This window comes from Trachemys scripta, chromosome 3 (assembly GCF_013100865.1).
Source record: "Trachemys scripta elegans isolate TJP31775 chromosome 3, CAS_Tse_1.0, whole genome shotgun sequence".
In the NCBI taxonomy this organism is placed as follows: Eukaryota; Metazoa; Chordata; order Testudines; family Emydidae; genus Trachemys; species Trachemys scripta.
Window position 1 is genome coordinate 191,864,393 of NC_048300.1, and position 25,657 is coordinate 191,890,049.

The following is a 25,657-nucleotide window of genomic DNA, read 5'->3' on the forward strand; positions in this document are numbered from 1 at the left end:
TAGTCTCTAAGGTGCCACAAGTACTCCTGTTCTTTTTGCGGATACAGACTAACACGGCTGCTACTCTGAAACCTGTCAATATGAAGTGCAGGGAGACAGATACAATCCACATGCATGGGGTTTATACACATTGAGTAAAATCCTGGCCCCAATGAAATCAATGGGAGTTTTACCATTGACTTCAATGGGACCAGCTTTTCACTACTTATGTACATTTAATTCTTAAGTATGCATTAGCTGTATTAGATTATCTCCTCACCCTACCCATTCTAAACTGGCCTTTTTCTTGTATGAATTACAAAAGAAGCAATGACCTGTTTGATTATCAAGCCTAGCATCACCATGAATGATCTCATAGTATTTGTTGTTCATTCTTGTTAGTTTGTTTTTTAATCAACAAATAAAACGAAATCCTAGCTTCAAGAACATCCTCTGGTCATTATTTCTCTCTTACCCACTTTCAATTCACCACCTGCAACCACTATACAGGTGGCACTAAGGACATTGCTGGAGTTGACTGGGAATTCCAGAGTCCCCAGTATATAGAGACCTCTCAGAGGAGGAAGAGTTGTATCCACCAGGATGGTCCTGTCTGGAAAAAAAGCAGAGAGAGAAAGAGAGAGCAATGTCAATATACCGACACTGTGATATGAAGATGGAAAATGAGGGTAAAGCTCTAGAGATCATGGCCACTTAAGCATGTGCTTAACTTTAAATTTTGTTTGACAAATTCAAACTGGAAATAAGGTGTAAATTTTGAATATTGAAAGTAATTAATTATTGGAACAACTTACCACGGGTCATGATGTTCTGCACCACTGGCCATTTTTTAAATAAGAGATTGGATATTTTTGTAAAAGATATCCTTTAGGAGAAGTTCTATGGCCTTTGTTATACAGGAGGTCTGACTAGATGATCACAGTGGTCCCTTCTGCCTATGAACCTAGGAATCTACTTAGATTGTAAACATTCTTTAGCTGTAATGGTCTGTTTGTTCTGCGTTTGTACAGCGCCTACCACAATGAGGTCCCTGCATGGCAATACAAATAATAAATAACAACAACATAGAATCATAGAATATCTGGGTCAGAAGGGACCTCAGGAGGTCATCTAGTCCAATCCCCTGCTCAATCATCCCAGCCAGGGCTTTGTCAAGCCTGACCTTAAAAACCTCTAAAAAAGGAGATTCCACCACCTCCCTAGGTAACCCATTCCAGTGTTTCACCACCCTCCTAGTGAAAAAGTTTTTCTTAATATCCAACCTAAACCTCCCCCACTGCAACTTGAGACCATTACTCCTTGTTCTGTCATGCTTAAGTCCTATTGACTTCAACTTTAAGCACAGTCTTAAATCATCCCTGTTCAACAAAATACTTAAGCATATGCTTAAGTCCGACGGACTTGAATTAAATTTAAGCACGTGCTAATGGGTTTGTGGAATCTGCTTCTATGTTAAATCTAACTGTGTAAGTGATACTTAATCATTCAGTTCAGTAAAGCAAATTTTGAAACAGAGGCTAAAAACCACCCGCATCACTTTTTTATTACACCCAAGAAAATATGAATCAATAAAATGAAACAGTAGAACAACATTCAAACACGTCTCACGTGGCAGACGTATGTTGGAATTTACCCACCTTGCTGACACAAGCAATCGGTAATTAACAAGGGATTTTCAGAAGTGTTCAGCACTCGCCTAATACTGTTGCCATTGAAGTTAATGGAAGTTTTGGTACTGAGTCCAATAAGAGCAGATAAAGTAACAGTAGAGAGGCAGTGTGTTCCACTATAGGGCACTACGCTTGGACTCAGGAGACCCATATTCTATCACTTGCTCTGCCGCTGGTCTCCTGTGTAATCTTGTTTTTCCTCCTCCACTGTGTTGTGTCTCACTGCAGCAGATGAAAGATTTGACAGTCATTTCACCCCTCCCTCTGCTTGTCAGTTTCAACTTTCTGAGACCGGGACTGTCTCTTATTCTGTGTTTGTACATCGCATAACACAAGTCTTGGGTGGGGTTTTTAGGTGTTACTGTAATAATAAGGAACACTTCTGAATATCCCACCATAGTACAATTTCTTTATAAAGATGCCAGCAGATAGACTGTGCAGCATTTATGTACCACTAAAGCATTCAAAGTAGGGAGTCATCTTCTTATGTGGCATCTCCATTACTGGAGTATTGCAACCATGGTATCCCATTCTGTATGATCCTCTGCTAATCTCTTTGTATAATAATCCTTTTTGATCCCACACAGGATAACACAGCATCCCTCATCCATCCATTTTCTTCCTCATGACCTTCTGCTATGAACTTTCCCTTCCAGTCCCTGTAAACATGCTTCGCTCACTGAACCCCTTAAAATGTGCCCAGAACATCTAACCTTTCTTTTGATAATATCTCTGACTTGTATTTGCTGGGTTCCAATAATCTCCACTACTTTTTCACTGGTTGTGCTGTGTATCCATCATATACGGCAATCAGAGGGACTTAAAACGTGCGCAAGTCTTGCACTAGCCCACAGCACAGAGCTGAATTTCATCCTCAAGGCCTGACCTAATTCCCCTTAACGTCAATGGGAGTCTTTCAGTAGACTTTAGAGAAAGTTGGTTCAGGGCCTTTAATTGTGGTTTTCAGCAATTGGCTTCTGGATGTGACATAAGTGTGACATAGGCGCCGAGTCCAGAGTGTGCAGGAAGCGCTGGGAAGGGAGGGGGAGGAGCAGGGATTGGGCCCGTGGGGAGGGGGCGGAAAGAGGCGGGAAAGAGGAGGAGTGGGGGTGGGGCCGTGGGGAAAGGAATGGAGTGGAGCAGGGGTGGGAAGAGGTGGGCCAGGTATGGGAGTTTGGGGGAAAGGGTAGAGTTGGGGCAGGGCCTGGGGCTGAGCGGGCATTGAGCAACCTCTGAGAAAATTAGAAGCTGGCGCCTGTGGTGCAACATGCTGTGGTGAGCAGTTATCTCTGCATCAGGGGACGCCCCTGGACAAATGAAAATGCTCTCTCAACAGAGGACTTCATGAAAATGTTGGTGTTCTGTACCACTAAGATGCTCCAGCAGGCAATGACAGGGTAACCAGTCCTCAGGGAAGTCTCATTGCTTCCAATAATTAGAGATCGGCTTAAGCCTTTAGCATAGAGGTTTATTAACCCTTTCAAAATTCTGTGGGTTTTTTTAGGATATTCCTGTTATTCATAGGGATATGTCTAATCTATATTTGAATCCTGCTAAACTCTTGGTCTCAATAATATATTGTGGCAATGAGTTCCATAAGCTAATTGTGTGTCACATGAAAAAGGGCTAAATGGACATTACTTTTTTCTCCTCAACTGTGGTGTCTCTCACTAAAAGAGATGAAAGGCTTTATATTTTTCAAGGCAACACTAATTTTATTGGTTTTCATTATATTTGCAAAATGCCCAGAGGTATCTACTCTGTCTTTATTCAGGTAAATTCTGACATTTCCTAACTTTTGTGGGTTTGACTTTACAACCTTCATGTTCTTTAAATGTAGGGTTTCTTTGCTTTTTTTTTTCTAATTTAAAACAAACTGAAATAAAAAATTCAGTCATGTGGACCCATACTGATCCCAACTTGGGTCGTGAGCAGAGCTCAGACCTTGAGACCCACAACAAATTGTCTATAAATTGAGCCAATGGAGCAACTAGTAGCAGTAGTAGGCTGCTATCCTGCATGTGAACCAGCCACTAGACGAGCGTGAGATACACACTTTGAGTGTTTCACAGCAACTTGCTGACAACAGAGAATGGTGAGACTCAGGGTTCCTGGATCCAATTCCAGGTTCTGGAGGGGAGCGTTCTGTAATGGTTGCAATCTCATGTAACACTGGGCCCCAAAGCCTGACCCCATCTTTCTCTCCTCCTATGCACTCACCAGCTCCTGACCCCTCCCTGCTACTACACAACCCCCAATCCACTGAATCTTGACCCACGCCCTTGTATTCCTATCTACCCCTCTAGTTACTGCCTCTACTTGCCCTCCACTCCCATTCCACCTCCTCACCCCTCCCCTTCTGCTCCCATCCAATATTCACCCCACCCCAGCTCCTGACCCCACCCCTTCTGCTCCCATCCAACTTCCACCCCACATCACCTCCTGACTCCTCCGCCCTCCGCTCCCATCCAACCTCTACCCCACATCATAGAATCATAGAATATCAGGGTTGGAAGAGCCCTCAGGAGATCATTTAGTCCAACCACTTGCTCAAAGCAGGACCAATCCCCAACTAAATCATCCCAGCCAGGGACCGACCCTTGGGGCACTCCGCTTGATACCAGCTGCCAGCTAGGCATGGAGCCATTGATCACTATCCGTTGAGCCCAACGATCTAGACAGCTTTCTATCCACCTTATAGTCCATTTATCCAGCCCATACTTCTTTAACTTGCTGGCAAGCTGACATCACATCCTGACTCTTCCCCCCTCTGCTTCCGTCCAACCTCCACTCCACCCCAACTCCTAACCCGTCCCCACTTGCTCCCATCCAACCTCCACCCCAGCTCCTGACCCCTCCCCCTCTGCTCCTATGCCACCTCCACCCCACTCCAGCTCCTGACCCCGTTCCTCTGCTCGCATCGAACCTCCACTCCACCACAGATCCTGACCCCTGTCTCTCTGCTTCCTTCCATCTTCCACCCCACCCCAGTTCCTTCCCATCCCACTCTGCTTCCATCAAACTCCCACCCTGCCTCCTGACCTCTCCCCCTCTGCTCCAATCTGACCTCCACCCAATCCCAGCTCAACTCCCGCCCCCTCAGCTCCCATCCAACCCCCACCCCCTCTGCTCCTGTATCCCCCCAACCTTCTGATTTCCTTCCCCCTCTTTTTTCCTCATTCCCACCCTCTATTCCCACCCGTCACTCCCCACAGTCACATCCTGTTGTTTCCTCCTTGCTGCCTGGGCATTAGCAGGAAGAGCCTTGAGAAGGCAGGGGAGGCAGTCTCTGTGCTCTCAGTTCCTGTGCCTGCAACCACAGCAGCCCCTCGCTGCCCGGCCGAGCGATTGCACCGAAAGTCATGTTCAGTCCATGCATCCCCGGGCTGGAGCATGCTCATCACAGATGAAATCGTCAGTGAATTTAGCTGCCAAACTGGAATAAGTCTCTACTGAGCTTGTGAGCAGATGCTCACAACTTGGGAAAATTTGGGAAAATTTTAACTGGGCTGGCAAAACAACTGTGTTCAAGGCCCTTTATATGAGGGACAGAGTCCTGTTCCCTGAAGAGCTAACTGTTATAATCAGTAGGAAAAAAAACAATACAGCGTGAAACAAGGCAGAGGGAAGAGAATAAGGGGAAGATATTGTTAAAATGATATTGTGGGAAAGGCTTGTATTAGGAAATCACTGCTCAAGAATATGATAAAATGCTGCAGTTGACAAAGGCCGTAAGTATATTCATCAAACATAGAGTGAAACATTTTTACAAGAAGAAGAAAGAGTGCTTCTAGGCATAACATTTATATGTCAAGTTTAAGCTGGAACAGATATTTTTTGCTGAGTTGCACATCCTTAGAAATAAGGGCTTAGAAATGAAACACGGATTGCTCTGTAACTAGAGCGTCATGCATGTGACCCTAGAATAATAATGGGAGGGAGAAATTCTGACCCGCCGAGACACCTATGCAGACCTGATGTGGTTTCACGGCTGCAACCGAGGGCAAAATTGGTGCATGTTCAGTGGATGTGTAAGGAGACAGAACTATATTCTGCAGAAACAGCAGGGGGCTCCATTGTAGAGTTAATCTCCTTCCACACTTGAGGAGAAAAAGGAACTGATGGGTAGAAGACGGTTACCACATGTGATATATTCCTTGTGGCACATACTAACTGCCTCATGCGAGCAGCTCTGCAGATTACACAGTGAGGTGACTAGTTAGTGCCTAAGATCAGCGACTTTAGGTCAGACGGCTCAATGAAATTTATCTCCAGACAAAGGAAAAACTGTATTTGTTTTCTCCCTTCCCCCAAGAAATTCACATCGCCACAAGCAACTGCATTAAGAAAATAATTCAAATCTAAGAAGGCTACCTTTCATTTTATGTGTACTTCCTGAAGACAAAATCTCACAGCCTTAATGTTTGGGCATACAACGCTGAGAATTCACTAATGACTCCAGCAATGACATAAAATGCCTTTGATCAACCCCATTGCTATATAAAACACCATAGCATGCCATTGAATGGAAATCAGGCACAACAGACAAGCTATTATGTGAGAGACAGTACTCCAGCATTCATCTCTTCAAACAGAAAAAGTTCAAAGAAAATCAAAATCAGAAAATGAATAACAGAGTGGATTCCACCACTAAAAAAAGAAAAAAGAAAAAAAGGCCAGGGGCTACATGATATCACATTTAGACCTTTCAAACCAACATTCCATTGCCCAGAATTATAATACGTTCTACTTCCACCCAATATGCAATGTGTCAGGAGTGTGTCATACTGAAAAACTATCAACCAAAGCACTGGAAATCTGAGCATTTGAAGAGCTAATGCATTCCATGATCTAGCCTGGAATGAAGACGGCTGCTGTTTGCTGATGGAATGGTATGAATCAACTCACCATTCATGCTTTCCAAAGTTGTGCAATTGGTTTTTAAATGTGGGAGTCCCAATTTAGGCAATGAACCTGATTTGCAAGCCTTATTCATGTGATTAGTCCTTATGTGATGGCCACTATCTTGGCTAAAACACCGGAGACTGAACCAGAGAACTCCAGAGGTAAAATAATGAGCTGATACAACTCAAGCCAATCTATTTACTTCGCCTCAATCACCACAGCAACTCATAATCATTAATGGCCTTGGTTTCCACTCCTGTGACAAAGGGAAGCGCTACTATCCACATTGGGAATGGAGGCACAGGGAGCCTAAGCAACTTGCCCTAGGCTACACAGAAAGTCAATGGTGGAACAAGCAATTGAACCCAGGTTTTCTAAGACCAAGGCCTGGTCTACGCTACGAGTTTAGGTCGAATTTAGCAGCGTTAAATCAAATTAAGCCTGGACATGTCCACACGACGAAGCCCTTTTTTTTGACTTAAAGGGCCCTTTAAACCGGTTTCTTTACTCCACCTTCGACGAGGGGATTAGCACTGAAATCGGCCTTTGCGGGTCGGATTTGGGGTAGTGTGGACGGAATTCGACGTTATTGGCCTCTGGGAGCTATCCCACAGTGCTTCATTGTGACCGCTCTGGACAGCACTCTCAACTCAGATGCACTGACCAGGTAGACAGGAAAAGCCCCGCGAACTTTTGAATTTCATTTCCTGTTTGCCCAGTGTGGAGATCACAGGTGACCATGCAGAGCTCATCAGCAAAGGTAACCGTGATGGAGTCCCAGGATTGCAAAAGAGCTCCAGCATGGACAGAACGGGAGGTACGGGATCTGCTCGCCATATGGGGAGACGAATCAGTGCTAGCTGAACTCCGTAGCAGTAAACGAAATGGCAAAATATTAGAAAAAGTCTCAAAGGCCATGAAGGACAGAGGCCATAACAGGGACGCACAGCAGTGCCGTGTGAAAATTAAGGAGCTAAGGCAAGCCTACGACAAAGCCAGAGAGGCAAATGGAAGGTCCGGGGCAGAGCCACAAACATGCCGCTTCTACGCGGAGCTGCATGCGATGCTAGGGGGTGCAGCCACCACTACCCCAACTGTGTGCTTTGACTCCATCAATGGAGAATCACGCAACAGGGAACCGGGTTCGGGGTACGAGGAAGATGATGATGAAGACAATGAAGATAGTTCACAGCAAGGAAGCGGAGAAACCAACAGCCAGGATATGTTTATCACTCTGGACCTGGAACCAGTAACCCCCGAACTCACCCAAGGCGTGCTCCCAGACCCCGAGGTCACACCAGGGACCTCTGGTGAGTGTACCTTTGTAAATATTACACATGGTTTAAAAGCAAGCGTGTTTAATGATTAATGATTAATTTGCCCTGGCAATCGCGGCCAGTACAGCTACTGGAAAAGTCTGTTAACGTGTATGGGGATGGAGCGGAAATCCTCCAGGGACATCTCCAGAAAGCTCTCCTTCATGTACTCCCAAAGCCTTTGCAAAAGGTTTCTGGGGAGGGCTGCCTTATCCCGTTCGCCATGGTAGGACACTTTACCACGCCAGGCCAGTAGCACGTAGTCTGGAATCATTGCATAACAAAGCATGGCAGCGTATGGTCCCGGTGTTTGCTGGCATGCAGACAATATCCATTCCTTATCTCTCTTTGATATCCTCAGGAGAGCGATATCATTCACGGTCACCTGGTTGAAATGGGGTGATTTTATTAAGGGGACATTCAGAGGTGCCCGTTCCTGCTCGGCTGAACAGAAATGTTCCCCGCTGTTAGCCACGCGATGGGGGGGAGAGGTGAAGTGATCATCTCAGAGAATTGGGTGTGTGTGTGGTGGTGGGGTAGTTGGGTTTGTGCTGCATGTTAACCCGGAAACCGCCGCCCCTCCTTTTACATTGCAAACCCATTTTAAATGGCCAACCCAACGGGTGCTTGGTATGGGAAATGAGGGTGCTAGTGTTTGAAACCATTCCCACATGTTATGAAGGTTAAAAAAGCCAAAAGATTGTGGCTTACCATGGCTGCCTGCAAGTCGAATTCTGTTGCCTGGCACTGCTGGAGTGATCTCTCACACCAAACCGGCAGGCCCTCAATATAAGAGGAAAAATGCGACCTTGTAACGAAAGCACATGTGCTGTGTAATGTGAACAGCAAAATTTAACGTGAAGAGTGTACCCATTGTTCTCTAAAATGTGTCTTTTTTAACCACCTCTCCCTTCTCCTCCACCAGCTGCAAATGTTTCTCCTTCACAGAGGCTAGTGAAGATTAGAAGGAGAAAATGGCAGACTCGGGATGATATGTTCTCGGAGCTCCAGATGTCCTCCCACGCGGACAGAGCACAGCAGAATGCATGGAGGCAGTCAATGTCAGAGTGCAAAAAAGCACAATATGAATGAGAGGAGAGGTGGCGGGCTGAATCGCGGGCTGAAGAGAGCAAGTGGTGGGCTGAAGAGGATAGGTGGCATCAGCTTGCTGACAGAAGGCAAGAGTCGATGCTCCGGCTGCTGGAGCATCAAACTGAAATGCTCCAGCATATGGTTGAGCTGCAGGAAAGGCAGCAGGAGCAGAGATCGCCGCTACAGCCCCTGTGTAACCAACATCCATCCTCCCCAAGTTCCATTGCCTCCTCACCCAGATGCCCAAGAACGCAGTGGGGGGGCCTCTGGCCACACAACCACTCTACCCCAGATGATTGCCCAAGCATCAGAAGGCTGGCCTTCAATAAGTGTTAAAGTTTTAAACTGCAGTGTGTCCTTTTGTGTCCTTTTCCTTCCCTCCTCCCCCACCCCTCCCGGGCTACCTTGGCAGTTATCCCCCTAATTGTGTGATGAATTAATAAAGAATGCATGAATGTGAAGTAACAATGACTTTATTGCCTCCGCAAGAGGTGTCCGAAGGGGGGAGGGGAGGGTGGTTAGTTTACAGGGAAGTAGAGTAAACCTGGGTGTGGGGGAAGGGTTCATCAAGGAGAAACAAACAGAAGTTTCACACCGTAGCCGGGCCAGTCACAAAACTGGTTTTCAAAGCTTCTCTGATGCGCACCGTGCCCTGCTGTACTCTTCTAATCGCCCTGGTGTCTGGCTGCGTGTAATCAGCGGCCAGGCGATTTGCCTCAACTTCCCACCCCACCATAAATGTCTCCCCCTTACTCTCACAGATATAGTGGAGCGCACAGCAAGCAGCAATAACAATTGGAATTCTGGCTTCGCTGAGGTCTGAGTGAGTCAGTAAGCTGCGCCAGCTCGCTTTTAAACGTCCAAATGCACATTCTACCACCATTCGGCACTTGCTCAGCCTATAGTTGAACAGGTCCTGACTACTGTCCAGGCTGCCTGTGTACGGCTTCATGAGCCATGGCATTAAGGGGTAGGCTGGGTCCCCAAGGATAACGATAGGCATTTCAACATCCCCAACGGTTATTTTCTGGTCCGGGAAAAAAGTCCCTTCCTCCAGCTTTTGAAACAGACCAGAGTTCCTGAAGACGCGAGCATCATGTACCTTTCCCGGCCATCCCACATTGATGTTGGTGAAACGTCCCTTGTGATCCACCAGGGCTTGCAGCAGCATTGAAAAGTACCCCTTGCGGTTTATGTACTCGGTGGCTTGGTGCTCCGGTGACAATATAGGAATATGGGTTCCGTCTATCGCCCCACCACAGTTTGGGAATCCCATTGCAGCAAAGCCATCCACTATGACCTGCACGTTTCCCAGAGTCACTACCCTTGATATCAGCAGGTCTTTGATTGTGTTGGCTACTTGGATCACAGCAGCCCCCACAGTAGATTTGCCCACTCCAAATTGATTCCCGACTGACCGGTAGCTGTCTGGCGTTGCAAGCTTCCACAGGGCTATCGCCACTCGCTTCTCAACTGTGAGGGCTGCTCTCATCCTGGTATTCTGGCGCTTCAGGGAAGGGGAAAGCAAGTCACAACGTTCCATGAAAGTGCCCTTACGCATGCGAAAGTTTCGCAGCCACTGGGAATCGTCCCACACCTGCAACACGATGCGGTCCCACCAGTCTGTGCTTGTTTCCCGGGCCCAGAATCGGCGTTCCACGCCATGAACCTGCCACAGTAACACCATGATTTGCACATTGCTGGGGCCTGTGCCTTGTGAGAGGTCTATGTCCATGTCAATTTCCTCATCACTCTCATTGCCGCGCTGCAATCGCTGCAATCGCCTCCTAGCCTGGTTTTGCTTTGGCATGTCCTGGCTCTGCATATACTCCAAGACAATGCGTGTGGTGTTCATAGTGCTCATAATTGCTGCGGTGATCTGAGCGGGCTCCATGATCCCAGTGCTATGGCGTCTGGGCTGAAAAAAGGTGCGAAACTATTGTCTGACGGAGGGAGGGAGGGGCGAGTGACGACATGGCTTACAGGGAATTAAAATCAACAAAGGTGGCTGTGCATCAGGGAGAAACACAAACAACTGTCACACAGAATGGCCCCCCCAAAGATTGAACTCAAAACCCTGGGTTTAGCAGGCCATTGATTTCACAGAGGGAGGGGGAAGTAAATGAATACAGAACAAATCTGGTCCATCTATTTTTTACATCTGAGGCTGGCAGCAGATGGTGCAGCATGACTGATAGCCATCGGCATCTTCTGGGTGCTTGGCAGAAGATGCTGTATTACGACTGCTAGCCATCATCGTCAAGACGGTTCAATAGGACTGCCGGCAGGACTGAGTCTCCAGGAGACAAAACGTGTCTGCCCAGGAGGAGTACGACAACGACGGATACCAGTCGTAATACACCATCCACTGCCAAAAGGCAAGGAGCTGCTGCTGTATAGCAATGCAACCCCACGTCTGCCAGCACCCAGATAGCCGATGACGCCTACCAGTCATACTGCACCGTCTACTGCCAAAAGGCAATTAGCTGCTGCTGTGTAGCAATGCAGTAGCACCTCTGCCGGCACCCAGATGACATATGGTGACGGTGAGCTGAGCTGAGCGGGCTCCATGCTTGCCGTGATACGTTGTCTGCACAGGTAACCCAGGTAAAAAGGCGCGAATCGATTGTCTGCCGGAGGGGGAGGGGCCTGACAACACGTACCCAGAATCCCTCGCGACACTGTTTTTGCATCATCAGGCATTGGGATCTCAACCCAGAATTCCAATGGGCCATGGAGACTGCGGGAACTGTGGGATCGCTACCCACAGTGCAACGCTCTGGAAGTCGATGCTAGCCTTGGTACTGTGGATGCGGTCCACCAACTTAATGCACTTAGAGCATTTTATGTGGGGACACACACAATCGACTGTATAAAACCGATTTCTATAAAACCAGCTTCTATAAATTCGACCTAATTTCATAGTGTAGACATATCCCTAAGTTAGCATCCTAACCACTAGACCATCTTTCCTCTCATGCCAAAGCACTCCCTCTGGGACTGTAACAGCCTCATGTCCTCTGTGGCTCAGGCATAGAAGGGGACCCATAACACACACCCTCGCCAGCGAGCTACCCTTTCACTAGTAGTCCCACTAAAGTTATCATTACAGATGAAATCCACACCATGCAGGCATTTTGGATGATCAGTAAAGGTTGTCTCTCTTCTAGCCTGGAGCTCATTTATATCCTTTTGGACTAAAACCAAAGAATGGTTCTCATGGGGGACTTCAATCACCCTGACATCTGCTAGGAGAGCAATACAGCAATGCACAGCCAACCCAGGAAGTTTTTGGAGAGTGTTGGGGACAACTTCCTGGTGCAAGTGCTGGAGGAACCAACTAGGTGCTGTGCTCCTCTTGACCTGCTGCTCACAAACAGGGAGGAATTGGTAGGGGAACTACAAGTGGGTGGCAACCTGGGCATCAGTGACCATGAGATGGTCAAGTTCAGGATCCTGACAAAAGGAAGAAAGGAGAGCATCAGAATACAGACTCTGGACTTCAGAAAAGCAGACTTTGACTCCCTCAGGGGACTGATGGGCAGGGTCCCCAGGGAGGCTAATATGAGGGGGAAAGGAGTCCAGGAGAGCTGGCTGTATTTTAAAGAAACCTTATTGAGGGTACAGGAACAAATCATCCCAGTGTGCAGAAAAAATAGCAAATATGGCAGGCGACCAGCTTGGCTTAACAGTGAAATCTTCAGTAAACACAAAAAGGGAGCTTACAAGAAATGGAAACTTGGACAGATGACTAGGGAGGAGTATAAAAATATTGCTCGAGCGTGCAGGGATGTAATCAGGAAGTCCAAAGCACAATTGGAGTTGCAGCTAGCAAGGGATGTGAAAGGTAAAAAGAAGGGTTTCTACAGGTATGTTGGCAACAAGAAGGAGGTTGGGAAAAATGTGGAAACCTTACTGAATGTGCAACCTAGTGACAGATGATGGGGAAAAAGCTGAAGTACTCGATGCTTTTTTTGCTTCAATCTTCACAGACAAGGTCAGCTCCCAGACTGCTGCACTGGGCAGCACAGTATGGGGAGGAGGTGAGCATCCCACAGTGGTGAAAGAACAGGTTAAGGACTATTTAGAAAAGCTGAACATGCACAAATCCATAGGGTCAGATGCAATGCATCTGAGAGTGCTGAGGGAGTTGGCTGATGTGATCGCAGAGTCATTGGCTATTATCTTTGAAAACTTGTGGTGATTGGGGGGAGGTCCTGGACAACTGAAAAAAGGCAAATATAGTGCCCATCTTTAAAAAAAGAGAAGAAGGAGAATCCTGAAAACTACAGACCAGTCAGCCTCACCTCAGTCCCTGGGAAAATCATGGAGCAGGTCCTCAAGGAAGCCATTTTGAAGCACTTGGAGGAGAGGAAGGTGATCAGGAACAGTCAACATGGATTCACCAGGGGCAAGTCATGCCTGACCAAACCGATTGCCTTCTATGATGAGATAACTGGCTCTGTGGATATGGGAAAAGCAGTGGACGTGATGTACCTTGATTTTAGCAAAGCTTTTGATATGGTCTCCCACAGTATTCTTGCCAGCAAGTTAAAGAAGTATGGATTGGATGAATGGACTATAAGGTGGATAGAAAGCTGGCTAGATCGTCAGGCTCAATGGGTAGTAATCAATGGCTCTATGTCTAGTTGGCAGCCGGTATCAAGCGGAGTGCGCCAGGGGTCGGTCCTGTGGCCAGTTTTGTTCAACATCTTCATTAATGATCTGGATGATGGGATGGATTGCAGCCTCAGCAAGTCCCCGGATGACACTACGCTGGGGGCGGGGGGTAGATACGCTGGAGGTTAGGGAGAGGGTCAAGAGTGACCTAGACAAATTGGAGGATTGGGCTAAAAGACATCTGATGAGATTCAGCAAGGACAAGTGTAGAGTCCTGCACTTAGGATGGAAGAATCCCATGCACCGCTACAGACTGGGGAGCACTTGACTAAGTGGGAGTTCTGCAGAAAAGGAACTGGGGATTACAGTGGATGAGCAGCTGGATATGAGTCAACAGTGTGCCCTTGTTGCCAAGAAGGCTAACGGCATATTGGGCTGCATTAGTAGGAGCATTGCCAGCAGATTGAGGGAAGTGATTATTCCCCTCTATTCGACACTGGTGAGGCCACATCTGGAGTATTGTGTCCAGTTTTGGGCTCCCCACTACAGAAAGGATGTGGACTAATTGGAGAGAGTCCAACAGAGGGCAACAAAAATTATTAGGGGGCTGGGGCACATGACTTATGAGGAGAGGCTGAGGAAACTGGGCTTATTTAGTCTGCAGAAGAGAAGAGTGAGGGGAGATTTGATAGCAGTCTTCAACTAACTGAAGGGGGGTTCCAAAGAGGATGGAGCTCGGCTGTTCTCAATGGTGGCAAATGACAGAACAAGAAGCAATGGTCTCAAGTTGAAGTGGGGGAGGTTTAGGTTGGATATTAAAAAACACTATTTCACTAGGAGGGTGGTGAAGCACTGGAAGGGGTTACCTAGGGAGGTGGTGGAATCTCCATCCTTAGAAGTTTTTAAGGCCCAGCTTGACAAAGCCCTGGCTGGGATGTTTTAGTTGGGGTTGGTCCTGCTTTGAGCGGGGACTTGGACTAGATGACCTCCTGAGGTCTCTTCCAATGTTATGATTCTATGAATAACAACTTGACTACTGGTACCTGTAACTGATTTTTAGGACCCTGTGTGAAGTTGCATGGTTAGTCACCCTGGCAGTTGGAACTAGTGGAGTAGAGGAGTGAAGATGAAGCTTTTCTAAGGCAAGAGAGGGTAAAGGTGAGGCAAGTGATAAAACAGCCAACTTGGGAGGAAGATCAAGCTAGAGAGTTTATGCTTGTAGTTCTTAAATTAAAATAAAAGAAAACTATGGGAAGCAGGGTGGAGTAACCAGACATGTGTACATGTGCACCAGGCTGAGACCCAAGAAGGGATTATATCTATATATCTACAGCAACATGACAGTTATTTATGACGTGAGGAATGCAGGCAAAGAGAAGGAACTGCTCTCCGTAAACTAACACACTGCACTGAATTGTGCATGGCCTAACGTTCAAATAATCCTCTTGTTTGTTTCTTTTTGCTTATAAAACATTTTGCTTTGGTTTCCCCATTCAATAAGGTTTTTAAAGGGTGGAGATGGCATTTTTTGCGCCACTGTGGAGCAGCATGTTCTAAAGAGTTGAACAGCAGGACTCAGAACTAAGGATTCTTGGATTCTAATGCTGCTCTGGCATTGAGTTGCTCTCTGGTCTTGGGAATGTCACTTATTTTTCGCCATGCCTTACTTTCTCCATGTGAAGAATGGGTATAAGACAGCTTTCTTATATACCACACAACAGAGGTGTTGTGAGGATTAATGTTTGTACTGTAATGTAATGTAGTAATGTCTCCATTCTTATCTTCAGGCCGCACAACAGCTTGGGCCCGGTGTATCTAAAAGAGCCCAAAGCTGCGGGATGAAAACTGTGGTCAACAGCTCTGCCCTGAGCCACAATGGAACTTTTTTCCATAAGGCTTAAGATCATCTGTGCAGGAGACAGAGCTTTCTTGGGGGTCAGTTCATGACTTTGGAAGGAAGTCCTCCAGGAACAAAGCACCATCATAAACCTCACCGTCTTCCGCTCCAATTGCAAGGTGCACTTCTTCAGCTTGACTTCTCTAACATAAACACAGAGCTGTGGGGGGAAAAACCTCTACCAAAAGAAAACACTCCACTGCATGCATAATTCTCTCTTTGAGGAGGGGATCAGAGAGGGAATGAACCACATGTGAAAAGAAGTTAATCATGCTGCTCTATGCATAACCGGAAGGCACGCATACACTACGGTGATCAGGGCCAGCTCTAGGCACCAGCTAAGGAAGCAGTGCCTGGGGCAGCAAATCTGAAGGGGCGGCACTTCGTCTGCTCTTGGGGCGGCACTCCGACTTTTTTTTTTGCCTTCTTCGGCAGCAGTCCAACGACAGATTCTTCTTTTTTTTCTTCTTCAGCGGCACTGCTGTGGCCGCTTTTTTTTTCTTTTTTCTTTGCTTCACCACTTGGGGCGGCAAAAAAAGTAGAGCTGGCCCTGACGGTGATGAGGGTGATACAAGAACCTAGATAGCATAGAACAGAAAAGACAGCATTTTTTCTGTTTGTGAATTGTAACTGAATAGGACATGATTTTTACAAATTTGGTCACTATTTATAATTTGTACATTTTTTTGTGTCACTGCAAGAGGTTTTTTGAAAAAACAGAGGGGAGGGACATTATAATTTTTTTAAAAAATCCCTGCTTCTTCATCAAAATTTGAAAAATTTCAACCAGCTCTACAGTTAGTTGAAAACCTGTGGGAGCAGGAGGAGCCATGGGAAAACTTTATCAATTTTTTATCGATATTTGAAATTTCAGTGGAATTCTTCAACCCGATCTCGTAAAAGAAGTAGATGAGTCAGCATTTTGTGTACTAGCCTATCACAAGGCTACCTGGAGTCTCTCCTCTACCCAGAATCCCTTGGGGAAGTCACTTAGCCTCTCTGTGCTTTCCTTCCCCATCTGTAACATGGGGATAATAGTGCTTTCCTATTTCACGGGAATGTTGTGAGGATACAGACATTCAAGATTCTGAGGTAATGGAGACATATAAGTACACCTCTACCCCGATATAACGCTGTCCTCGGGAGCCAAAAAATCTTACCGCGTTATAGGTGAAACCTCATCATATTGAACTTGCTTTGATCCGCAGGAGCGTGCAGCCCCGCCCCCACTTCGGAGTGCTGCTTTACTGCCTTATATCTGAATTTGTGTTATATTGGGTCGCGTTATATCTGGGTAGTGGTGTATTTTAGATAAACTGAATGTTTTCCAGTCCTGTTTGTGAACATAGTGACCTGATCATTGTCTAACTCGTTTGGGCCCTGACCTTGCAAACATCTAGGCATTTGTACACATTGTAGCCAATGGGGGTCCAGAGAGACGCAAACTTATATAGATGCTTATGTGTTAGCCAGAACAGAGTCCTAATTATCTGTGTCAGAAGTCTGGCCAGGGGGTTCTGGGAGCAGCTGTGTCTTTCCCCCATCTCATATATAACTCACACTACTAATTCTCTCTTCAACTAAAGCTGATTTTTACTACATCCATAATGTGTTGTTTAATTATTTCTCATTTATATGTGGGGCCAATGAAACACTTCTGGGACACAATAAAATAAAATGCAAAAGTAATAATCTCAACTTGCCCAAGAGGTAAAAAATGACAACAGAAAGACCGTCCAGCTCCCACAAGAAAAACAGATGACAAAACCCAGGTCCTCAGAATAGGTCTGAGACAGGCCTTCCAGAAGGATCAGCAAACTCAGGCTTTGTCAGGCCAAGTTCCGGGGTAAATTCAGAGTTCAGGACATTTCACTGAGAGTGCCCTGCATCCACCACCCAGATATACAAGTCCAAGGACTGCCAGCATTATAATTAGTACAATATATTATTTGTTTTGCTGTAGTGCCTCGAAGCCCCAGCCGTGATCAGGGCCCCGTTGTCCCAGGCACTGCAGATGTATGCATATAACACAGTGTCCCTGCCACAAAGGACTTGCAATCTAAAAAGAGAAGACAGGCAAAGGCTGAGAGAAAAGAAGCTTAATTATCTCCAACATTTAGAAGTGGAGCTGGGGCACCCAGACTTACACAAGCTGACATATGAAGTCTGTGCCTTCGGAGACACAGAATAAGGGCCTTAGCCAGATGACCATATGAGATCAGCACTTCAGCCAATCTCCACTCTTGGGGTAAAGTCCAAAGACAAGGATGGACTCCATGGTACTTAGAAACCCAATCCATAAACGGATTGAGAGATCTAAAACAGGTGGACAGGCAACCAGAAAGCAGAATGGAACCCAGTACAATCTTAGGAGCTCAGCTGAAATATGCTCCCTGTGTGAAACACTGCTAGGTAAGTGGAAAGACACATTCTGCATTAGCTGTGATATGGTACATCTGAGTTTACTTAAAAAAAAAAAATCCTACCACAGAACCGTGTGTATATTTGTGCAGTGGATGAGGGGGTGTGTGAGAGAGAGATAGAGAGGTCTGTGCTTTTGGGGCACTATTTGTTCTAACACACATGCATTTATGCTGCAGTCTAATGTCAAATATTTGTGTCCTCTGTATACTGGAATCAACAGTTGTGTTAACTGGCACATGTTAAAACTGGACTAACATTTCCAGTGCAGACATACCCTTGGTGTTACTGAGAGAAACTCAGAACTGTACTTCCCTTACTTACTAGGCAAGATGATGACATCCTCACCAGGGGCGGGAATGCTGTGGTTGTATCCACCCCAGCCTTTTTTCACTCCACTCCATGATTCAGGGAATGACCATTTCAAAATGATGTCAGGAGGAGAAACTGGAGCTAGAAAACAGGATGTACAAAGAAAGATGTATTTGGAATTGTCATTTGTTGGGAGTCCTAACCTTTCCTGGATAGTCACAGATCCGTGGTATGAACACCCTATTTGTGTTAATTGATTTAGGGTATGTCTCCACAGTGATCAGGAGTTGTGATCGCAGCATGTGAACTAAATTTCATTGAGCTAGCTTGCTAAAGATAGCAGAGAAACCATGGGAGCATGGCCAACAGCATTAGCTAACCACCTGAGTATGTATCCATGGTCCTGGCGGGTTATACTCAGGCACTGTGCTGATTCAGTTTCACTGCTATTTTTAGCAAACTAGCTAGATTAAAACTAACTCAGGTATGTCTACGCATGCTGCAATCACACCTCCAGATTGTTGTGTAGACATACCCTGTCACTCTAAATGCTGCTTTGCTTCTGAATAGAAGCACTGGAGGTCCCATGAAAATGAGAGTTCTCTTAAGAGTTTGAGACCATCTCTGCAGACCCAAGGTGGTTGGAGAAGGTCCAGACAAGCATTCAAACTCTTTAGTGCCCACCAAATCAAGGCAAAGCTCTAAGCAATGAGAGGTTCCCCTATGATACTTACACAATCTTTTACGTTGTCAAAGTGCTTTACAAACAGTTATTTTATTTCTTTGTAACTATATAATAGACTCCAGGAATATCATTCTGCGTGCTACTCTGAAGCCTAAAGCATCACCAGTCAGCGTGAAGCAATGGCAGCAGCTACAAGCATGACTGAGAGCCCTTTTTGTGCAGAATAGCACCCGGTTCAAATATCACTGGGATTTTCAGTCTCTACATGTCCAATTTTTAAATTCTCAGCTATTTTCAGCATTTTTAAATACCCGACTTTATGAATTATACCTGTGTGAGACTTGTAAGGTTTATCTAACAGCCATAAAAGCATTTATCCAAATCTCTCAACACCTTTGAGACATATTTAAAGCACATAAATAGAAGCAAAAAAAAAAAAAAAAAACCTAGCAATCTCTCCTCCCCCACAAAACCAGAACTTGCCCCGTGAGCCAAACCATACCCTACCAACAAGTGTCTGGTCTCATCGTGTGCCTTCCTACCCAAAAGCCAGGAAGCTAGATGGATTCTGTAATATGTCCTAAAGGTCAAAGGATCTAGGCTATGTGAAAATCAACTAAGCTCTTTGGAAGCAAGGACTTTTTTACTATATATATCTGTGTAGCATGTAGAATAATGAAGGTCTGGGGTGAAATCCTTGCTCCAGGGAAATGGCAAAATCCCTGTTGACTTCAGTGGGGGCCTAGATTTCACCCCTGATCCAGACTGAGGCTTCTAGGCATTTCTGCAATACAAATAAATAATGATTATAATAATCCTGTGAGGTAGGTAAGTTTTATGAACCCTTTTCCACAGTGTAATGAAGGCCAGAGAAGTTGAGCCCAACTTACATTGTTAACTCTCTGGGGCAGGCTCTGTCTTTCTGTTATGTGTATGTACAATGCTTAACACAATGGGGCCCTGATCCCTAGCTGAGGCCGCTAAGTACTACTGCAACACAAATAAACAACAGTAACAATAGTGGACTACCTAGCAACTCTGTGGCAAATCCAAGATTAGAACTCAGTAGGTCTTCCTTGTTTCCAGTCCTATCCTTTTGGTCTATTATGCTGTCTGGCTCAATGTGTAACTGCATAATAATGTCATGCTATTATCCTAAGATCACTGTGTAGCACTAAAATACATTGTAGTCTTACATTCTCCACGACCTTTATGATCTGATATGGTATTTCTTAACAAAAGTTTATAGTCTTTTATAACGTGGAATCACACATTCATCATATGCAATGGTAGATGTGGCTCAATAAAATGCTTAAATGAATGCCAAGAGCCCCTTTTGGGCTGACAGATGTACAAAACATAGAGGTGATGTACAGCGACATTTTCCTGGAAACCTAGTAAAAGGAATTGCTGTGGCTGTTAGACCAAACCAGTCAGCCTGAGACCATCACATACCTGGTGCAGGTAGAGGGATTCTTTCTTCTCCTTTGAGTGTTACTTGGACTAGGTCTTCACCTGTAACTGAACAGAGAGGGTGCATGGGTTGTAGGCAAACCCCATCAGCAACTGAATGGAAACTAACAAAAGTAATTAGACAGTAATCTCTGATACAATGTTTTCTGATCATTCACATTTCTAACAACAAAAGGTTTCCCAAGTACCTAGCCTTGTTGATCCTTTTTCAACCATTTTTCTTCCAGTGTTTTTATAAAGAAATGAATACGTTTTTGTTTGTAGGCACTGAAGGGCTCTTGGCACATTACCAAAAAAAAAAAAGCTAAGAGCAGATATACAATAAACAAAAGCCGCAGTTGGCATGCCAACTTCATGTACCCCGTTGTAAAACTAGAGTGGCTCTGTTGACTGCAATGGCTTTACACTAGTGAGTTATGTTGGATTTACAATGGGATAACTGAGATCAGAAAGGGAACTGTAGGTTTTGTTCACTGTATGTATGTATGTTCTTGGAATCTAAGTCAAGACTGGATGCCTTTCTAAAAGAGATGCACTAATTCAACCACGATTTATGGTTAGAGCCAAGAATTCTATGGCCCGTGGTATGTAGGAGGTCAGACTAGATTATCATAACTGTAACTCCCTCTGCTAGGTTTTGTCAACAGCAACAAGGGCTCGGTTCATCTATTAAAATTAATACCCTACTAGCTTGAACTCCTAGCCAGCATTTCTGGTATCACTTACTACGTTTCTTGGGTGCCCTTAATAGGCAATACTTCCTATTCGCAATCACTGAGTCTGTATATGAGGAAAGGAGCACTTCATTAGGGGGAAAGGGAACACAGCATCATCTTGGGGAAACACAGCAACCATGTATCTAAATGAATGACAAGTAAAACACTCCCCCATGGTTGTTGTTGGCATCCTTTCGTCTCTGATAGACCGTGGGAATTGCAGCCTATGATGTAATTTGCAATGTCTCATGTGACTGAATAGGCCAATCCGAGATTTGCATGATCTTTGGCAGTTATTGCAAATGTCTGTATCTTGATTGGGAGCTGCTTGCTTCCTGCGGGCTCAAGCCAGCTCCCGTTATGGACTCTGATACCCTCCTGGAGACTATGACGCCACTTGTTACAATCACTTTCCAAGATTTCCTGTTGGTCAGGCTCAATTCCAAATTCCTTCATGTCTCACTTCAATGTGTCTTTTTAGCGAAGCTTGGGATGTCCTGTTGTTCTTGTTCCATCTGATAGTTCCCTGCATAGCATATCCTAGGGCAGTGGTTCTCAAACTTGGGCCGCTGCTTGTTCAGGGAAAGCCCCTGGCGGGCCGGGCCGGTTTGTTTACCTGCCGCATCCGCAGATTCAGCCGATTGCGGCTCCCACTGGCCGCAGTTCGCCGCTCCAGGCCAATTGGGGCTGCTGGAAGCGGCGCGGGCCGAGGGACGTGCTGGCCGCCCTTCCTGCAGCCCCCATTGGCCTGGAGCGGCAAACCACGGCCAGTGGGAGCCGCGATCGGCCGGACCTGCAGACGCGGCAGGTAAACAAACCGGCTTGGCCCGCCAGGGGCTTTCCCTGAACATGCAGTGGCCCTAGTTTGAGAACCACTGTCCTAGGGAATGCATCCGTCTTCCAACCTACTCAGATGGCCCAGCCAGCGCAGTCATCTTTGCTTGAGCAGGGCTGTCACAGATGGTAAATTTGCTCTTTGAAGAACCTCTGTGTTGGTGACTTTATCTTGCAATTTAGTGTTGGGTATGCAGTGTAAACAACATAGGTGGAAACTATTAAACTTTTTCTCCCCATGAGCATAAGTTGTCCATGTTTCCCCATCATACATGAAGACGCAAGCTTGGTACACTGGCATTTTGGTCTTGATGGTATGCTGTGAGTTGTTCCATGCTCTTTTAGTTAGTCTGCTAAAAGTGGTGGCAGCCTTTCCAATGTGAACATTTAGTTCTTCATCCAGTAAGAGGTTGGTGATCACTGTAGAACCTAAATAGCTGAACTTTTGGACTACTACTAGCTGGCTTGCATTTAAGGTAATTGGCGGATCTTGTGGAACCCTCTGTCCTAATACAACTGTTTTCTTGATGCTGATGGTGATAGAAATGCCTGACAGGTACTTGAAAGGCAGCCCATGACTTCTTATAATAGATCTTCATTGTGATCTATGAGGGCAGCAGCATCAGTGAATAGAAGTTCCCTAATTATCACCTTTTTGACTTTGGTCTTTGACTTGAAGAGTTTCCCATCTGATCTTGTGTGGAGATATACTCCATCTTTCATATCCTTAAATGCACAGTTCAAGAGTACTGAAAAGAAGATTCCAAAGAGTGTAGGAGCAAGAACATATCCTTGCTTCACTCCGATTTTCATCTCAAAGCTGTCCGAAGTGGACCCGTCAAACTGGACAGTTGTTCGCAAATAGACCTGCTCTGCTGACTGTGTTGAATGTTTTGGTTAGATCCACAAAGGCAATGTACAATGGCTGGTTTTGCTCCCTGCACTTTTCTTGGAGTTGATGTAGAGAAAATATCATGTCTATAGTTGATCTTCCAGCTCTGAATCTGCACTGTGATTCAGGGTAGACATGATTCACCAACTGTTGTAGGTGCACTAAAATGACTTTTGCTAAAGCTTTTCTTGCTATGCTTAGTTGCAAGATACCCCTGTAGTTGTTGCAGTCGCCCTTTTTGCCTTTATTTTTATACAAAGTGATGATGTTTTTGTCGCGCATCTCTTGTGGTACCTCACCCTCTTTCCAGCATTTAAGTAGCACCTGATGAAGATATGGTAGTAGGCTGTCTTCCCCACACTTGAGGATTTCTGCTGGGATGCCATCTTTTCCAGGAGCATTGCCACTTGATAGCAAATCAATGGCCTTGCTTAGCTCTTCTACAGTGGGCTTCACATCTAGCCCTGGCATGACCTGTAGAGTTGGTAATAGGTTCAGTGATTGGCAGGCGATGTTTCTTTCTTGTGCGTATAGCTCTGAATAGTGTTCAACCCAACAAAACAACTGCTTGCTTTTATCTGTAATGATTTCACCTCTGTGCAATTTGAGAGGGGCAACCTTGTTGACAGTGGGACCTAGAGCTTTCTAAATGAATGACAAGTAAAACACTCCCCCATGGTAACTTTGGCAATAGTCTTTTAACTTGGTTCCCTACTTGCCAATGTGAATGTCCAGTAGGCAAATGTCCTTTTACCACATCACTTCTGTCTTCTCCCTCCGCTAAACACAACTCACGGTTTGGTGTCAATGGGTAGCATAGTCCCAGAGTACTGACATGCACTTGGGCAGACCTGCCTCCAATCCCTTGCAAAATCCTGCCAGGTCCTGTCCTGCGGTTCAACCTCTTAACCCAACTACAGTGATTTCAGCTTTATTTGGTTGATGGGTAGGAAGAACCCTACCAGAATTTACTCACCTCTGCTGCTATTCTCAGTGGCTTCAACAAAGAGCCCTCTCTGCATCATATCCCCTCAAGAAGCTACCTTGTAGGTTTCAGCAGAGAATTGACCCCACAGTACAGGCTCCTCAATGAAGAAAAATCAGTAGTAATGTAGGTCCCTTGAAAAGACCCTTATTACTAAAGAAAGATGTGAGCCCTTGCCTCAGTTCCAATTCCAAACCAATTCTGAGTGTGTGTACAGTTATGGTGACTCCCAAGTATTACTGGAGGAATTCTGGGTAAGAAGTTTATGCAGATGAAGCTCTCACTGTAGCCACAATTCCCACTGTTCACCAATAGAGGGGGGAAGAGAGCTTCTTCTCCTTTAGAACTTCTGTCCATTTCAGTTCTGAATAAATAACGTATGCAGATGAAGCAACTCTGTGGCCATTCTTCCCCCATTCACCAGATAGGAGCAAGAAGCAATGGGAGTGCATGTCACCTTGTACTTTACTTACCTTATCTTTAAGCAAGCCTTTGTCCTTTGAAATTGTGAGAGCCACTCCTCCTTACCTCCCTTCCCATCTCCCAGTGCAACCAAGCTAATTTAGAATGTCTGAGCTCCATTAATTTTAAGTGTCAATAAATTAGTGGGAATAATCAAAATACTTGATTCTTTCTGATAATTACTATCTGATGTCAGTTTAAAACACTAGACTGAGTTAGGAGCATATGCTCCTATGCCGAATGAGGCTTCCATAATTAAACAGAATGAGATTCCATGTGGGTTTTCCCATGCCTGATTAATTCGTAATCAGGTGCCACAACCCTGCTCTTCAGCGACACCTTGTTTCCCAATTGTTAATTACAGTCTGGTGCCATATTTGCAAAAGCCACTCTGAAGTGCAAAGTCACCATACGGGGACTCCACTTAATAATGCCATAGAGTTGGGTCTGCGACTCTGCTTCTGTCTCTTGTTGAGATGGGTGTAGTGGTTAGTGTGCTAGCCTGGAGCACTGGGTTCAATTTCTTGCCCTGCTGCAAACTTCCTGTGTGAACTTCGTGTCTGTGCGTCTCAACTCCCCATCTGTGAAATGGGGACCAGGGCACTTCCCTAACTCCCAGGGATGTTGGGAGGATAAACTGATTAAAGATTGTGAGGCATTATGGTGCAGGGGCAACATGAGTACCACGGAGAGATTAATCCTGTTCTTGTGGTACTGCTTCACCTCAGCATTAGTGGTGAGAAACAAAGAAAACCTTAATAGAATTAATGCCAGGAAGATTAAGCTGGCAGCGTAAAGCCTGAACAAAAATATGTTCCTTTCACAAATTTCTAAATTATGCCAGACTGAGGCTTAGTTCTAATTCTGTCAGGAATGAACTCAACAGTAAGATAAGGTAAAGGGGAGGCAAAGGGTAATTTGGGTATAAGCAATGAGGCAATCTATCATAATAGGAGAGAGCTGAGAAGTAGGACTACCTGAAGTAACTTATTGTTTTAGGAGAACGGTTTAGACCATCTGCTGTAGGCCAGTCTATTCACTATTCCTTTTCCTCTCCCTTATGTCAGGGCAAATCAGAAATAATCCTGTGAAATCAATGGAGTTACACCCGAGTATAAACAGTTGCAAGGTATGAAATATGCTCATCTGACTTGGTTACAACACACACACAGCTTTTTTCACAGTACAACCCGGTTTGTCTGATTACAACAATGCATTCCGGGAAAATCTGGTCAGCTATCCCCATACTGCCTCAGCAGGGAATAGAATATCCAGCAGACATTCAGAATGGCACCAGCAACACATGAAACAGAGAACGCTGGGATTTCCCACTGCACAGAAAGATCAGCACAAGGAGGACTGTTTATCGTGGTTACA

The 25,657-nt window shown here is 45.5% G+C and overlaps 1 protein-coding gene across 1 annotated transcript in view; it reads right to left on the reverse strand.

The window, feature by feature from the left end:
• The window catches only part of PKHD1 (PKHD1 ciliary IPT domain containing fibrocystin/polyductin), a 309,667-nt gene that overhangs the window by 118,065 nt on the left and 165,945 nt on the right, over positions 1 to 25,657 (reverse strand). The window contains exons 44-46 of the mRNA XM_034766923.1: positions 20,374 to 20,439; positions 18,246 to 18,374; positions 455 to 592 (exon numbers count right to left, since the gene is read on the reverse strand). Coding sequence (XP_034622814.1) covers positions 455 to 592; positions 18,246 to 18,374; positions 20,374 to 20,439 — 333 coding nt within the window. The remainder of the gene's footprint in view (positions 1 to 454; positions 593 to 18,245; positions 18,375 to 20,373; positions 20,440 to 25,657) is intronic.